At 33.2% G+C, this 17,704-nt stretch overlaps 2 protein-coding genes and 1 long non-coding RNA gene across 3 annotated transcripts; 2 read left to right on the forward strand and 1 right to left on the reverse strand.

Annotated features, from left to right (window-relative positions):
* Nucleotides 1-2,750: 2,750 nt before the first annotated feature.
* Nucleotides 2,751-6,526, forward strand: LOC133183201 (15-hydroxyprostaglandin dehydrogenase [NAD(+)]-like). The gene is made up of 7 exons (XM_061318149.1): nucleotides 2,751-2,884; nucleotides 4,026-4,149; nucleotides 4,330-4,436; nucleotides 5,393-5,489; nucleotides 5,641-5,717; nucleotides 5,949-6,094; nucleotides 6,222-6,526. Exons 1-7 carry the CDS (start codon nucleotides 2,795-2,797, stop codon nucleotides 6,340-6,342), a joined length of 762 nt encoding a protein of 253 aa, XP_061174133.1. The 5' UTR covers nucleotides 2,751-2,794; the 3' UTR covers nucleotides 6,343-6,526.
* Nucleotides 6,527-7,187: 661 nt separating this feature from the next.
* Nucleotides 7,188-13,096, forward strand: LOC133183200 (glycoprotein 3-alpha-L-fucosyltransferase A-like). The gene is made up of 2 exons (XM_061318148.1): nucleotides 7,188-8,278; nucleotides 12,673-13,096. The coding sequence occupies exons 1-2, from the start codon at nucleotides 7,194-7,196 to the stop codon at nucleotides 13,010-13,012; spliced, it is 1,425 nt and encodes a 474-aa protein (XP_061174132.1). The 5' UTR covers nucleotides 7,188-7,193; the 3' UTR covers nucleotides 13,013-13,096.
* A 41-nt stretch (nucleotides 13,097-13,137) lies between these two features.
* On the reverse strand, nucleotides 13,138-17,704 carry LOC133183202 (uncharacterized). The gene is made up of 2 exons (XR_009720607.1): nucleotides 17,410-17,704; nucleotides 13,138-13,595 (listed from the first exon to the last, which is right to left on the reverse strand). It is a non-coding gene; the product is annotated as an uncharacterized LOC133183202 (long non-coding RNA).

The raw sequence follows: 17,704 nt of genomic DNA on the forward strand, positions 1-17,704 counted from the left end.
TCTAGAGGTAATCAGTTTGTTTAATAAGAACAGGGTTTTATATTTTTCGCTGCATGTAATGTAGTTGCTTATTTGATAAGTTTAATCACTTTAAGATATAACTTCTTTTAGTTTGAATTTTGAAAATAGCTTCTTTTGCAATATTGCAATTGACTAGCAACAATGTGTTTAAACCACTTCATTAAATGTTCGTGTTAAAAGTGATACCGGATCATACAGAATTGCGCCCCGTTATTAGCAAACCTATTTTTGTATTCATTTGAAGCAGAATTTGTTCAAAATTTTATACGTGAACAGAGGAAAACACTTGCTGTGGCCTTCAACACGACATTTAGATATATCGACGACGTATTGTCAATTAACAATGGTTATTTCCATTCTTATGTCGATACGATATACGTGTATCCCAGTGAGCCTAAAATAAAAATAATACAGAGTCTGATACATCTGTTTCATATTTGGTTATTTTACTAGAAGAAGACGTTAATGGTAATCTAACAACAAAGCTTCATGATAAACGTGATGATATTAACTTTCCAATCGTCAACTTCCCTTACTTATGTAGCAATATACCTTCATCACCTACATACGGCGTTAATGTCTCTCAGTTGATTCGATAAGCAAGAGTATGCTCTACGTATGACCATTTTCGAAAACGAGATAGGTTATTGACAAACAAGTTGATGAAATATCGTCAGTCTCGTTTAAAGTCATCATTTCGTAAGTACTACGATCGATACAATGACATTGTCAGCAAATACAATCTATCATTAAGTCAAATGACGTTTTTCATACTAATTGGTAAGCCATTATTTACACACTGAATTTCGGCGGATTTTTCCGTTATTTCCCGATTATGACAAAGAGCACACGGCGGGTGTGACCGTTCGGCAGAGGATACTCACTCCTCCATGGCACCTTATCCCACCTCTGATATTTTAGAGGTTCTTGTTTGCTCTGCTCCTGATTTGTATTGTTTAATGGACCTTTGAGCTTGAATACTGTTCTTTATTGCCATATATTTCATGCTTAGTATGAAGTAAATAACTTTGATATGCTTTGATTAAAATGGTAGCATACATATAAAATTATATATTTTGTCTATTATTTAATAATTATGGTAACTTAGTTTTTTAAATTATGAAAATAAATACGAACTTCCAAAGCTTTAGTTAATGTAGTGACTATTAAAGTCTAACAATTATGGAAATAGTATTGCATTAAAACACATCATTCTCAAAGCATAGAACAAAATTACTTCATTTGCTTTTGCACATAAATGGAATTCTATAGCTCCCTCATAATCTGGTCCTTCTCCGTTGTAACAAAAAATACACATGCGAAATAGGAAAGCCCTAGCTCCAACGATTATAAAGTTATGGCCAAGGTTAAAGTTTTCCAAAAGTAGTTCAAACTCCCAGGTCAAGGTCAAAGGATCAAAGTTGTTGGTATCCAAAGGAAGATATTGTCACAAGAATTATACATTTGAAGTATGAATGTCCTGGCACTAACCGTTCAAAAGTTATGGCTAAGGTGAAAGTTTTCAAAAAGTAGGACATACTCCTAGGTCAAGGTCAAAGGGTCAAAGTTCTTGGAATCCAAGGAAAGGTCTTGTCACTAGGGTTACATAATATGAAGTATGAAAACCCTAGCTCCAACCGTTCAAAAGTTATGGCCAAGGTCAAAGTTTTTCAAAAGTAAGTCAAACTTCAAGGTCAAGGTCAAAAGGTCAAAGCTGTTGGTATCCAATGGAAGGTCTTCTCACAAGGATGATACATGTGAAGTATGAAAGCCCTATCACCAATTGTTCAAAAGTTATGGCCAAGGTTAAAGTCGGTTTAAGTTTTGCAAAGCTGGGTCAAACATTAAGGTCAAGGTCAAAAAGGTCAAATATGATGGTACCCAAAGAAAGGTCTTGTCACAAGGAATACAGAGGTGAAATATGAAAGTCATAGCCAACCAGTCAAAAGTTATGGGCAATGTTAAAGTTTTTGCGGACAGACAGACGGACGGACTGGGCAAAAACTATATACCCTCGAATCTTCGATTACGGGGGCATACAAAAATATCTCATCATCTCATCGTAAAGTTTGAAATCCTCCTGCACCCGCACACACACACAATGGGAGTTTCGAGTTTGGACAATTTTTTGTTTTTCTTTGCTTATCATTGCCCTCTTTGGAAATTTCTGGAACAGCCAAGTGCTGCTTTTTACACAGGGATATTTGATAAGGTATACCTGGTTGAAAGTGTTAGGTCAAATTTTAAAAGTGATATGCATTGTTTTCCTGCTTTTTTTCTAGCCTCATTACCCTAACCCTAAATCTAGTCCTATCCCTAAATCTAGACCTAACCCTAAATCTAACCCTAACCCTAGCCCATAGTCTAACCTTAACCCTAATACTAACTCTCTAATCCTACGTATTTATTTATGGGATACTGTGGGATATACCGCCGAAATATGGCTGAAATAGTTATACTGCCGACTCAGCGTTAAACAACAATCAGGAATCCCCATTTTCCCCTTAAAGTTGTAGTTTGACTGCAAAAGTTTTCCTCGTCGGCTGTAGTTTCTTTAAAAAATTTCAGCAGAGCCTATATGGCAATAATATTTGGCTTGCAACTAGACTAAGCTGCTTGACGGGGCTTGTTAACGTTTCGCTCAGATCGAAGCGCTATGTCGGGTCAACATACACACAACCTTAGTCAATATTATGAATATAAGATATTTATTTTTAAATGCCTCGCCCCTTTATAATCTTGAACGACCACCTGATCCCGATCAAAATTTAGGATGTTTACAGGTAAAGTAGCACTAATTACAGGTGCGGCTCAGGGTCTGGGAAAATCGTTTGCTTCAGCACTGTTACAGAAACAGTGCAAGGTAAGAGTATTTTAAGTAAGCTGCAAAGTTTACTCTATAATTAACAATTTTTTTTCTAAAACATCTTCTTGAGATATATTTACCACCAATTGGAATGGGTCGGACTAATAAGGCATATGGACAATGAGCTGTAGCATATGCAGAGGCATCGTCCCCCGGTGCCCTCTGTATTCAAGCCACACTATATACATGTATTAGCATACTGCTATTATTGTCAATTTCTTTATCTTCCTTCAGTTTTCTTCCTACTCAATATTTTTGATCCAGTTTCAGACTATTGTGATTATGTTTTCTAAATCTTGCATTTTCATGAGTATCCTACTCGTGGTATTGTACATCTTTCATCTGTACCCTCATAATAGATATGATTTAAATTCTTTCTTATTACAATATACTTTAATACTATTTATATGTAATCATTCTGAAATAATTGTATATGCCCCCTGAGGGCCCTTGATTGGTGAATAAACATTCATGATATAGAAAATATATGATTCTCTGCCAGGATTTCAATTGCAGTTTTAAGATTTAGGTTAATATGCAATTATAATTTACATCCTTCAAATTGCAAAGTTTAAAAAGACTTTTTATGACATTTTATGCGATAAAATTGGAAAGAGAAATTGTAAGAATCCGTGCGTTCTTGCACGTGTATTCATTAGGTAAATCCATGTAATTAAGAACACGACATTAGATGTCCTTCAATATGGTAGAATGTAAGGATGCAACTTAAGGATGTATTCTGCTGAGATAACTTGCATTTAACTTTTAAATGTTGACAATGACATGTAAATAAATTAGATGTATTCATTATTTGAAACAAAATGAAAAATTAAAGAAAAAACTTTTTGAGATATAAGGCACTGAAAATATGGCGGGAAACCAGACTTCTTGGGATTTTTCATAGACAATGAATGAAAAATTTCTTTCTCTGAAACATATGATCTGGAATTAAACTTTCTTGTTATTTTTGAGAAGACTGTTAAAACAACAAAAATTAAGTCGAAATGTGAATAGGTAATGGGGTTTGTGGGTACAAACACTGCAATTATTTTGTTAGATAAAACCAAAGGGGTTCCATAAAAAATGACTGACACCTCAGCATAATCAACACATTCAATATATCCTTAATATGAAATAGGTTTGTGTTGCTGACATCAATGAAGAAAAATTGCAAGCAACTGTCAGAGAATTCCAGGATATCTATGGAGAAAATTACGTAGTGTCTGCCAAGTGTGACGTCACGAAGGAACTTGATTTTGAAGGTATATAGATATCCAACAATAAATTTTAATATATATATATATATATATATATATATATATATATATATATATATATATATATATATATATATATATATATATATATATATATATATATATATAATGAGTATCTGTACTATAAAGAGATGTAAACAATTATTTAGATTCTTTGTCATTTAGAAACTTTCAAGCGAGCGAAAGCAGTCTTTAATCAGATAGACATTGTGGTGAACAATGCCGGAGTGGTTGATGAGCGGAACTGGGAGAGATGCTTAGATATCAACCTGGTAAAGAAAACTTTAAATATGTATAGGTTAATGTCAGAGTATATATTCCTTAATTTAAGTAATGAAACCGAGACCCCGAAAGGACCGAAGTACACAACTTTTAAGAAATATACAGACATGAGGATATTGACCTACTTAAAATTCACTGCTTTAAATTTTCGTTTTAATTATTTTTGTCTATATATGATACAGACTGTTAGAAAGGTTTTAATTAGATAAATATACATGAATAATTTGTTATATATTTCGATGTCGGTCGGTCTTGGTAGCTTGGTGTGGAGAGTACCGTACCGTCTTACGTGGTAAGGGTACCGAATTCGGCATCCAGCTTTGCCACACTTTTTTTTCTTATCAAAATATAACATTAAACTTTCCATGGTTTCAATGACGACGGCATCCTTAATGATCTTACATAAAACACTTGGGCTTGTGTGTGCCCAGATATTTTTGTTTACTTTATACTGGGTGTGTTCGATTTGCTTACACTGCAAACATCACTGAACATGTATTCCTACCTCCTCTCTGCAATGTATGTCTGTACATTTAAGAGGCCAAAGTTATTGACAATGATATAAGTTTTGCTTTTTTTTTGTATTTTTATTCTGACTCTCCTTGATTATACATGTAGTTTTAATACCACATACATTTTACACCAGTGTTCTTTAAAATTTAGATTAATTTATAGATCTGTAGCTTGCTAGTCTGAAAAATATTTGGATCTATGACTGGGCGTCTATCCCAAATATTTTTTTTTTAAAATCAGTGAGCTACACATCTACAGCTAATTAAAAAAAAACAACAATCAAATATACTGAGCAACATGCTTGAAATTTCAAAACTAATTTTGAGTATTAATAAACTACCAATATACTTGTTTCAGATCAGCAAATTTTGAATACTTCTAATTTGTATTTGAAGTAAATTCTTTAATTTCAATAATTTGTGCACTTGTTCAGGCTGGGGTCATCAGAGGAACTCTTCTTGGCCTTAGATATATGAGGAAAGATCTAGGCGGTACTGGGGGCACGATAGTCAATGTTTCGTCGATGGCAGGTAGATCGAACTGAAGAAAATAATTATTAGTACTCTGTGAAGGTATATTACTGATGAAATTATGATTACTTAATAGCATGTAGATTCAGGCTATATTTATCATTGGTGTGTAGGACTTAACGGAAGTGACGTTTTTCTCTGTTGATTGTAGGTATTTACCCAGCAGAGTTCTCCCCCGTCTATTGTGCCAGTAAACATGGTGTGGTTGGATACACAAGAAGCTGGGCGGTATGATGGATGCCCCTATCCACTTTTTTTTTTAGAATATCTAAATTTACTAGATTCTAATCAAAATGATATCATTTCCCATATGTAAATTTTAAAATACGATTAGAGGATATTACCTACTAGTACCTTGTAGAATAAGGGGAAAAAAGGCAAAATTATTCTTCAAACCTTATTTTTAGTTTTACTGATTATGACACCATATAAACACAATATTCATTCTTTTTACATAAGATTCATCCAGAAGTTGAAAAGAATGGTGTTCGCCTTCTCTGTCTATGTCCCTCATTTGCTAAAACGGACATCCTGGATTACCAGCCCGAGTCGTCGAAGGACCTGGAACTGGTTCAGAAGTCCATGAAGACTATTGGTATGATGAGGTAAGATTACGTATTATTATTTAAGGATATTTCACATACACGTACATCAGTACAGATGTAACTTTTTCTGATACTGAGATTGTACAAGGAATTTTTACAATATACATGACACTTTGTTCTTTTTTAGGGTGGAAGAAGTATCGGATGCTTTCATAAAACTTTTAGAAGATTCAGACAATAACGGAAGTGTCATGTCAGTTACAAAGCAGGGCACAAGGTACTGGAAAATGCCAGCTCCGAAATTTTAAATTCACATACATATGTACTGTAAATGGCGTAGTGAATATTGTATTTCGAGCACAGTGTACTTTCAAATGTCCAATAAATGATTACTAATTTTTTAATAGTGTGTAATCTAAATTGTAAAATAAATAATCATCTTTTCATTTATGTTAATGGCATGGTATCAAAATACTTACAAAATAGTATATATAGTGGTCAAATTTCTAAACGTGTAAATTTGCGTTATATACATGTAATGAATAACTTTGATAATAATATGTAAAAAAGATATGTTGAATAAAAGTTTATAAGAAAAGATAATCTGTTTGACAGTTTTTAATTTTTTTTTCTTTCAGTATGAACTAAGAATTCACAAAACTGAAAAATGGAATTTATCATTGTTTATACCCTAAAACTAGAGCTGCATGCATGTTGTCACTTCATTGTGATTATGATGAAACAAATAAATATAAAATGTTATCCATGTATGTACAAAAAGCCACAATCTGAATATCAATCTATTAATAAAATATTTATTTACAGATTGTTTCTTTGTTTTATCGACAACAATTTGGGAGAATCAATATTGTTTTAACTTTAAATATCAAAAATAATTACCCGACTTTGCATCAAAGTAAATACACGATTTGGAGAGTAGACAACTGTAAATATTTATATATTTAAAAAGCTTATCTTCTCAGTGTTGAATGCTGTGTCATAAAATACATCAAAATAGACACATCCTTACCGGAGGCACATTGCTGTGTTAATCAGGTAGATTTTTGCCCCGAGGCCCCGGGTTTAAAACGACCAGGAAGTGATGATGGACCAGAAGAACACTTCTCTCGATCTTAATTTCATAATAAACAAACCAGCTATGGGCTGTGTATCAAAGAGGAATATCATCTTGATTGCACTGTTCATCACAGTTTGTAAAGTGGTTTTGTTGTATAAAGCTTTGGTTTATCTGGAGAACTCGAATTATAAAGGTGATGAAGTTTCTGTGCAATCATCAAGAGATTCTATTGGATTCGGAGAATTCCGGAATGGTAAATTCATCATAACAGAGATAAATTCGGTTGCATCTTTAGATCATGTTGAAAAAAGCAGAAAGATTGTCACAGATCACGTGATTTATTTTAGAAATGAAATGTACAACAGCCGAAATTTTACAAGGGAAAAAAGAATGTTACGACAGAGTACTTTGAATTTTTCACCAAAAATAATTAAAACATCTACAATCGAAAAACTTTTACCAAATATTGATGATCCTGTCAATGATAGGATTTTTGAGCAGATGAGTCATATTCCCATTCAATATTCAAACAGAAGTGCCTTTAAAACAATCTACATGTTTGGGGGTAAAAGGGGATGGGGTCATCCCGAGGGTCAAAGTTCATTTCTAATGGAAGAGTGTTTAGTAAATCGATGTCACTTTACGTATGACAAGAAAATGGCGAGTTCGGCTGATGCCGTAGTGTTCGGAAATCCGAATCAAATTCGTACTCGTCCCCCTTTTCGTAAGGCCTCCCCAAATCAGATATGGATTGTGTCTGCCATAGAGTCTCCTCCAAATACAGGACGCCTTCAGAACTATCATGGACTTGTCAATTGGACCATGACATATCGAACGGATTCCGTCATCGTTACTCCTTATTTCAAATATAAAGTTTTTCCAGAAAAAGTTTCTTTGACAAGAAAAAATTACGCTGAAGGTAAACAGAAGAAGGTAGTGTGGTTTGTCAGTAATTGTAATAGAGAGAGTAGCGGCCGAATGAAGTACGCCAGGGAAGTACAGAAGTATATATCTGTAGACATATATGGTCGTTGTGGTGAGTTGAAGTGTCCTAAAAGTAAACCATGGTGTACAACAATGGTGAAGACGGATTATAAATTCTACTTGGCATTTGAAAATACGAAATGCAAAGACTACATGACTGAGAAAATTATGACTGCTTATACGTAAGTTAAATTTATTTTCTAAATATGTCCTGAATTATTTTATCCATTTTAAGTATCTTTAGCAGAGGCATTAATAATGTTATTTATTTCTCTGGTATTTAGAAAGTCAAAAGGAAAGTCTAAAGTGTTTGCAATTCATCATTTACTTAACAATATGCGAATTTTCAAGCATCCAGTACTTAATTTATTATTTTAGTTTTGGTGTTGCTCATATAACAGTGACGTTAGCTAACACATAAGTTAACCTAGCTGTAGAACATTAGATAATTTTTGAAATAACTAAACGGAGAGCTTGAATTAATGGTTCGACAAATCGGGTCAAAAAACCGAGGATTTTTAGTGTTAATAAATTGAGTAAGATTTAAACTAGACTTAAAATGATGAGTTTGAGATTTATCCGACATTTTTTATGTTTTATCAAGCCTTTTCAGAATTCCTATTTATCCCAAGTACACACGGAATAGAATTCTTAGTGATTTTTCAAAACTTTCTTGATATCGGCTCGGTTAAAATAACATATAAAACATTTATTTCTATATGTAGATATATCGGTTTGCAAGATAAAAAACCCTTTTTTATTTGATGTAGCGTATATTTTAGGCCTCAGCAACAAGGAAGTAATCCTTTAGCAAAAATTTCAACTTTATTTTTTCCTGATTTTAATTCTTCACTCATTTCACATTTGCACAAAATACATGATATATGGACATAATCAGTTCCCTCCATTTAGTGTTCTTTTCTCAAAATTGATTAGTCTTATAATGCAATTGTTCATTCAAATGTTTTATTTCTTTTTCTTAATCCGTTTATATACCTAGGAATATCTCGATCTTTTTGGTAAAAAAAAAAAGCGGTAAAATACCTTCCGAAGGCGCACAATAAACGCAAAACACAATAAAGTCTGATATGATACCGCATGACAGAACATGATAGAATTGTCAACAATAACGTGTGTAGGTACTTTATTTACAAACAAAGCACTGGATGTGCATGGAGTCTTATCATGGTTCTCACTCTGTATGCAATATTCGCGTACATCAAATTACCAATGAAATATTAGACAAATTTCCAGGAAAAAGAAAAGTAACGTACTAGTATCATGTTCGCTATAACGACGATGGATTTATCTTTCATGGAAATGAGAAATAGATCCATTATCTTTTGGCTAAGACCAATGCTCATCACTCATTACTTAATTAGATTCACATATGAATGTCCCAGAAAAGTTTACATTTCCTAGATAATGACTACGGTATACGAACATGAATCGAATCCTTGATTTTTAAACCTACATTAAACCCACCAATTAAAGCTTTCCAATATTTGGATCTTAGTAGTGCTCATATTCCTTCAGTTTTTAAATGATTTAAATGAATTTCAATTGAATCTCATAAGGAGGGGTTATAGTAAAAATGAAAAAAAAATTCAAAATATACAAGAAATCCTTGATAATTTCTAAAGGGACACAGCTTTTACAGTGAAAAAAAAAATTACTAATTTGTAAACGCAATAAGAATCTATAGGTGATATCCTCACCTCCTCGCTAATTAAACCTGTACAAAAGATGTGAAAATAGGCTCCTTCATTATACTGATGACGGCGGATTTGCAGCTAATCAACAAACTATTTTTTTTAAAAATCATAAACCTCGTATCCCACCGCCGAAACATTAAATTTTTAGTGTCGAGTCAAGTGATTTTAAGTTCGTGGCTGATGGGAACCATTTTCTTTGAAACGATTTTTAGAAAGTATAAAATGACATCCCCCTTTCAGAAATTTCTGGATCCGGGTGTATCTGCTAAGAACAACGGATGTCAATTTACTCGGGCAGATTAGTCGAATAGTCGGACGTTTAAGTCGAACGATAGTCGAGTACTCGTTGAATTTTTTTTCGTGTATTTTTTACAGACTGCTTATACAATATTTAATCTACGCTATCATCATTATACAACGTATTATCCATTTACGCAGTGACAATGTATGTATCTTATGTATTTGATTTCAAACATATTAATTACTGCACATTTTTTCATCTAAATACACGATACCAAACGCTTGTATTTGTCATTTCTTTTCATGACATATACATGTACCTGTTTTAATCCATCACCTGAGGCCATTTGCAGCTACATGCAAGTCAGTGACCCGTGACTGGTAAACAGTTAAAGCGTATCTCTTACATAAACAAGATGTGTTTGTGAAACACCGATGCCCCCGTATGGGAACGTATAGCAAAGGTTAAACTTTCTTAAATGCAAATCAATTATGTTGGTACCCAAAGTAAGGTCTTGTCTCGAGAAATATACCTGTGAAATATGAAAGCCCTAGCAGCTATCATTGAATAGATATGGAAAAAGTTAAAGTTTTGCAAAAGTAAGTCAAACATCAAGGTCAAGGTCAAATGGTCAAAATTAATGGTGCCCAAGAAAAGGCCTTCTAACAAGAAATACACATGAGAAATATGAAAACTGTAGCACCAATCGTTCAAAAGTCATGGCCAAGGTTAAAGTTTTTCAAAAGTACGTCAAACCCCAAGGTCAAGGTCAATGGATTTTAATTGTTGGTATCCAAAAGAAGGATTTCTCACAGTAAGTAAAAAGTAGGTCAATCTCCAAAGTCAAAGGGTCAAAGTTGTTGGTATCCAAAGGAAGGTCTTGTCACAAGTATTACATATGTGAAGTATGAAAGCCATAGCACCAGTTGTTCAAAAGTTATGGCCAAGGTTAAAGTTCCGTAAAAATTTGCAAAACTGGATCAAACTCCAAGGTCAAAGTCAAATATGATGGTACCCAAAGAAAGGTCTTGTCATAAGAATACACATGTGAAGTATGAAAGCCCTAGCACCAATTGTTCAAAAGTTACGACAAAGGTTAAAGTTGGGTAAAATTTTGCAAAACTGGGTTAATATCCAAAAAAGAACACAAATTATTTCTGTATAACCTGGTTTGGTATGGGGACACCCCCCCCCCCCCCTGACAACCAGCTGAATCATCTGTATCCATACAATCCTCTCATTTCCAGTCCTCGGGATTCATGGAAAATTCCAGATTTAATAAATGTAAATTTAACTTCAAATAATAATTCGATCTTACCACGTGTAAACAAACAACAAGGCTGCTAGGCCTATGTATCAGTTTTTACCTCCCCTCGCTTCCCATCACTTCCGTTACTACGGTTGTATTATTGAGCGGCAAATTTGAACTAATAAAAAGCAATGAAATTTTACACCCATAGTTATTTAATGATTTTAAAATTAAATTATAAGGAATGACTCTAATTCTTGGCTAAATTATTCGAGTATAACCTGGTTTGGGTCAGTTTACGTTGTTTTATAATCCGCTTCGCGGATTGTAAAGCGTAAACTGACCCAAACCAGGTCATACTCGAATAATTTGGCCAAGAATTAGAGTCATTCCTAAAATAAATAGGTTCACTATTTTTTTTCTTTCAAAACTACTTCTAGCATTTCCTATTTTCAGGCTTCATTATCAGATATTTTGAGATTAATTCTGTTCCGTTCATTTCTGAGAATTCCCTTCTATAATGATTTGTACAGCTTATATAATGTGATCATTTCTATTGTACTTTCCACTCACTCATTATTTTATAATATGTGCACATTTGTGAACAATTTTTGATATCCTGATGAGTTGCACAACAGTAAAGAATTGAATTGTAAAGGTTGTAAAAAAAAAAATTCAGATTTCATGTACAGGAAGGGAACTACCAAAGTTATAGGACCTTGTGTCCAATCCTCTTCATATATTGTCAATAAAATATGTTCAAAACAACTGAAAAAGAGATATTATGTCATAAACTTAGTTTTCCTTGACAAAAATATTTTTCAAAGTTTCGTTGCATAATAGAAACATGTCGGAAACGTTTTGCAGCGTTTCGATCTATCCAAATCAGAAAACGTTTACTGTTTACAGAAGAATATTGTAGTGGGATATTTCTTTAGAAGGTTTAGTCTGAAAAAAATATATTTCGTTCATTTCCAATGTATGTTAATAGTTGGTTTTATTAGAATCATTTAAAAAGTATTCTACAATATATATTAAAATATTAATTAGAGAATTTTTTTAATTGTTAACTTTATTTTTAATTTAATAACGTGAGCATTCTTAGTCACCTTTTGTTAAATTGTAAATGGTTTATTGCAAAATGATTTTAAGTTCTTATTATTTTTCTAAAAACCTTATCAAACCACAATTTGTCATTTGGGCGAATTGTTACAAACTTCAGATTTTGGGGGAATAAAATGATAGAAACCTATTCGTGAAATTTCCACACGAAAGGTGCCGAAACCAAATCTGGAGCAATAAAAGAAATAAGCTATGTAATTTATCCCCTACAATATATGTTATTCTTCACATGTTTATATCTTTATACAGAAATGACGTCATTCCCGTAGTTCTCGGTGCTGCTCCCTCGGAATACAAAAGTGCACTGCCAGCTCATTCCTACATTGATGTGGAGGACTTTGAAACACCTAAAGATTTAGCTGAATATCTTCTAAAACTTGATAAAAATGATGACTTGTACAATGAGTATTTTCGATGGAAATCTTATGGTGATTTCGTGGCATCCAAACCCTGGTGTCGTGTGTGTTCTTTGTTACACGAACAAGCACTTCCCTCTATTTGGTACGATGATATAGACGCATGGTGGCGCTCGGATGGTTCATGTGTAAATAAGAATATATCATGGTGGAGCAATGTACTTGACAAATAGACATTTTTTTTATTTATTCGTTTTTTATATGTAATCTGAGATTTGATGTCAGTGTCTATTTTTTAATTAAGAAGTGCCAAAGATTATTTATTTTTCTTATTTTTCACCAATAAATACAACAAGAAGACCATATTTCAATTTTATAGATTAATTGCAGTTAAGAACGTTGTGTTATATTTGACATGAATTTGCGTAGGAAGAATGTACAAGCGAATATTAAAAGGAAAGTGAAATTTGCATAACCTTTTTTTAAACACATTTTTATACTTCGCTACTGCACATTGTGCAGCACCCAGAGTTTGTTAATCTAGATCGTGCACAACAAAGGCAATAATATCCCCGCCCTCTGATTCTTCTCTGGTAATAATCTGATCTTTTGTTTGTGTACACGTCACCATTGTCTTCCTCGTATTTACAAATCTCGCAGTATTCTCGTTTGTGCGTGAACAGACACAGCATACAGGGGTTCTGGGCGTACGACGGAGCATAGCTTGGTGAGTCGTCAAAGTATACAGCGTATGTCATGGACACTAGAACCACAAATATCAGAATCTGTAAGCTCCTCCACATAGTCAGCAGAAATCTGGAAAGTAACACAATTTGGACATAATTTTAGATGTAAATCTCGGTCATATTGATTGTGTATATAAAGGGATACTCCCGGGAAATTTTCCCTTCCAAGCTGTCAGAAACTTTAATGCGAATTGATTGTTGAGCAAATTGTTAACAGTAGCTAGCACCTTCAGTATCGTTTGGCCAATGAATTTGTCGTGTGATTGCACCTCGCATCTCTGTCTTCATTCCGCCTGTAATTAGCCACTTTGTTGAAATTTCATCCCCAAGTCTATGATTTTTAAGTATCGAACATTTGATGTCAAAGCAGTTACTGTGATACATGCAATTTTGGAGGTTAAATTTCCAAGGGCTGTTATTTTACAAAATAGCTTTTTAAAATGTTCTACTGAAGCAGAGAACAGTTACTATTTGATTAATTTTTCATTTGTTTTGAACGTAATAATGATTACAATCTTGTAACTTCAAGCATAATTTTAAAAGCACTTTATATCCTAATACCGAGTATCCAAAATCTATAAGAACAGGTAAAAGCTTGTAATTAAACCGGGGCAACTTCAACGAGAAGAATTATTCAAAATATTCCTTTCAAATAAAAAAGCGCCACGAAGTAACCTAGTGTTATAAAGGGACATTTCCTGCACAAACGATTAAAATACTATACAATGTGTAACTCGGTAAAATTTAACACCCCATTTGTGTTCTTTTCCTTGCCACGGGGCCTGGAATTAAAGAAACAGGAATCTCCTCTGCTTTAGGGCACTTGTCCTTGAATTCGACAATGTTTGTTGTTCATATGTAGCAGGGTTTTAAAGAGGTTTCATATATATATATAGAGAGAGAGAGAGTAAAACATTAAGCCCTTTCTGTGGGGAATGATATGTTGTTCATGCTGATACTGGCATGATAACAAGCATACAATCTGTAAACATGAAACATGCCATGCCACCCAAAGTCAGATCATCCTTTATCTAATGTATCCAAGATGTAATTTATCCTATATCTAATGTATCCTAACTCTAATGTATCCTATATCTAAAGTGTCCTCTAGCCACTGATAAATTATTCCTTTATTACCCTCACCTTTCGTTTTCATGATAAATTGAGCAGCTGTCCCGCTACAAAAGTTTTAAAATTCATGTCTTCCGGGTCCAAGGATAAGGACCTAGGGGGAGACAATTTAATTTTCAATAAAAACTTCCTACAAAAAGGTTTGATCTAGATAAAAAAAAAATTAAGACGGTGATCTATCCTTGTCAGTTTTAATCTCAATCCTTATGGGGCGGTGATCTAACTGCCCTGTCTTTATTCTTATGATTTTTTCCCCATTTTTAAATGAACTACCAAATATGTACTGCTTAAAACCCATTTTCAAAATGATAGAGCTGCATACGCAAGAAAACTGGCAACCGCATTGAACGAGGAAGATTTTTCAATACCATTGGAAATTCCCTTCGCGTAATAATTTGAATAGACACTGTCGATTATTAATACAGAAAATGAATCGGGTACTTCAAATATATAGGATAGGTCAGTCGTCCAGAGTCTCCATTAATAATTGACAATTGAGATCAGACAAGAGTAGCCTGAGGAGACAGTGGCTAATTAAGAACCCTAATCGCTATATCCCTCTAAGTGCACTGCAATTCTTCACAACGTTATTGAGGACATGGCAATACAATATATATATACACTTCGATCTTTGGTTCGTCCAGGGGATTCAATTAGTTTCCATTCATACTTGTCTGACTGTTCATGTTTCTACTGTCTGATTGTAATAAAAATTAAATGCTCTTACTGACGGCAAGAGAGGTTTAAATTACATACACTTCATTTTGGTCACGTGTTACATGTAAATGCTTAAGATGAGGGGGGGGGGGGGGTTACATATTCATTTACTTCATCACATGAATCACGAAGCAAAGTGCAACTGAATATGCTACTCGGAGCTTTTCAGAGTTCCTTAGAAGGAGGACATTTTAATATTTAGAGCGCTAGAACTTGGTTGATGGTATTTATCCTCTTTAGTTCAAATTAACATTTAAATGTGAACGATTCTAATGGTTTTTAGACTATTATAGGTAAAAATCGCCTATTCAACAGTAAAACGTTAAGTTTCACAGGCTTTCCACAGTATTAGTTCTAATTTTGTTTGTATACCAAGTAGGCCTACATCATTAAAATCTTCAGTAATTTCGCTTTAACTTAACCTAGGTTGTGGTAAACAAAAATAAATTTTCCGATTATAAAATAAAGTAAATAGCTCTATATTTACATGCTTGAAATCCTGCTTTATTTGCATCGTTTGTGTAGTATACAAGTTATGGGAAGGTACAAATAACTTTATTTGATGTTGGCGTTCGATACCGTATCACCTTAATGGAACCGACCCTCTGATATAAGAGAAATATCTTTTCATGTAAAAAAAAAAAATAATCCTAATACTATTCATATCTAATACCAGAGTTTGATAATGAAAACTTTTGATTAGTCAATGCAATCAAATCCGACATTATGATAGAATCACTGACTTCTATTCCTTTTGCCTATATTTTTTCAAATTGTTTTATTATCTTTGACATAAAACTTTTTTTGCATACAATTTTAAAACCCTTACAAATTGAATAAGTGTTATATTTCTTTTCATGAACCATTTTATAAATGCTTTAATGCATCATGTAACCATATAAAGAATTTTTATTAGTATTACTTATCTATGGAAAAGAAGTATTTTTTAGAAAGATAACTCTTATTAATGGATATATATTCTTTTTTTTCTTTTCTTTTTTTTTTTTACAAGTACCTATTACATTGTGATATGTTGACGTAGGAAGTAAGGCTTTATTAAGTTTTCTAATATAAATTTAATGGGTATGACTCTAAATATTATTTTCAAATACACCTCATATTTTCTTGTTGTGATTATAAATTATCACTCTTCCTATTCTCTGTGTTAAAATAAGCTCTCAAGACTAATTAAAATTGCTCTCTCTTTTTGCTTTGAAGAAAAAGTATCATATAAAGCTGTATATTTTAAAAATCATTTCAACGTAGGTTACCTGCCACATTTCTCTAGGAAAATGTACAAAGACAATGAAGCATTAGTAAGCAGAAATAACTGTTTTCTTCTTCCCTTGGGAAAATACAGGTACATGTATATGAATAACGTTTGAACAAGTTTATCTTGGTGTAATAAATGTTAAGGTTGGTTAAATCTCTTTCAAATTGTGTCAGTTACTGTAGAATTTTACATCAAAGGGCAAATCACTCTAACTGAATAAAATAGAACTCTTCAGTGAGCAGTGTCTAGACCTTCCTTAAGTTTAGCCAAAGTTACAGTTTAATCAGGTTATTTTGCTGGCATTAAAGGTTACGACAAGCCACGAACTTGTAGACAAGATATATAAATTTTGATACTGTATTTACTATCACATTGAGTTATTTCACGATGGGCATCTTACCCCGATTGATTCAAAGTCTCATCATTGGCGATTCTTTATCGATTTGTATGATTGTTACAAATTCACAAAACTCAAACACATAGTTGATTTGATGAAAAAAATGCTTAGGAATATATTCACTTGTATTCCATCTGAACTATTTTGTCTTCAGAATTAGTTCAAAATGTCTGATCTGGGAAACATTAAAAAGAGAACATTTTCTCTGTTTAAATTATATTTTGGAATAACTCTGACAATTTTGAATTTATTAATTAAATTTATCAAGTAAATTCAAACCTTATAATAAGAGGAAGGTATATTATTTCAACGTGATAGTTAAAAAAAAAGGTAAAATTCTTATTTAAACAAAAAAAGTCAGCTTACCGGCTTCAAAGTGTATCCTCTCAAGTATATTCCTTGTTAAGGTTTTGTCACAATGAATCATTGGAGTATTATTATACTGTCATCGACCAATCAGAATGTCCGATCATCTCCATCGGCCGCTGAGGTGACCCATCAGACGACACGCATATTCAACGACTGTCAGTGAGGTCAGAAATTACGAATATCGGCGCGAGTACATAATGTGAACAGCCATTAGGGACTGTCCCTCGTGCTACTTTGGGGGGAAAACATCGATAGATTAATCACAACAGAAACCAGACACTTGGTGCAAGGA

Source organism: Saccostrea echinata, unplaced genomic scaffold (genome assembly GCF_033153115.1).
Source record: "Saccostrea echinata isolate AGI-Se365-2 ecotype Australia unplaced genomic scaffold, CSIRO_AGI_Sech_v1 ptg000009l, whole genome shotgun sequence".
In the NCBI taxonomy this organism is placed as follows: Eukaryota; Metazoa; Mollusca; class Bivalvia; order Ostreida; family Ostreidae; genus Saccostrea; species Saccostrea echinata.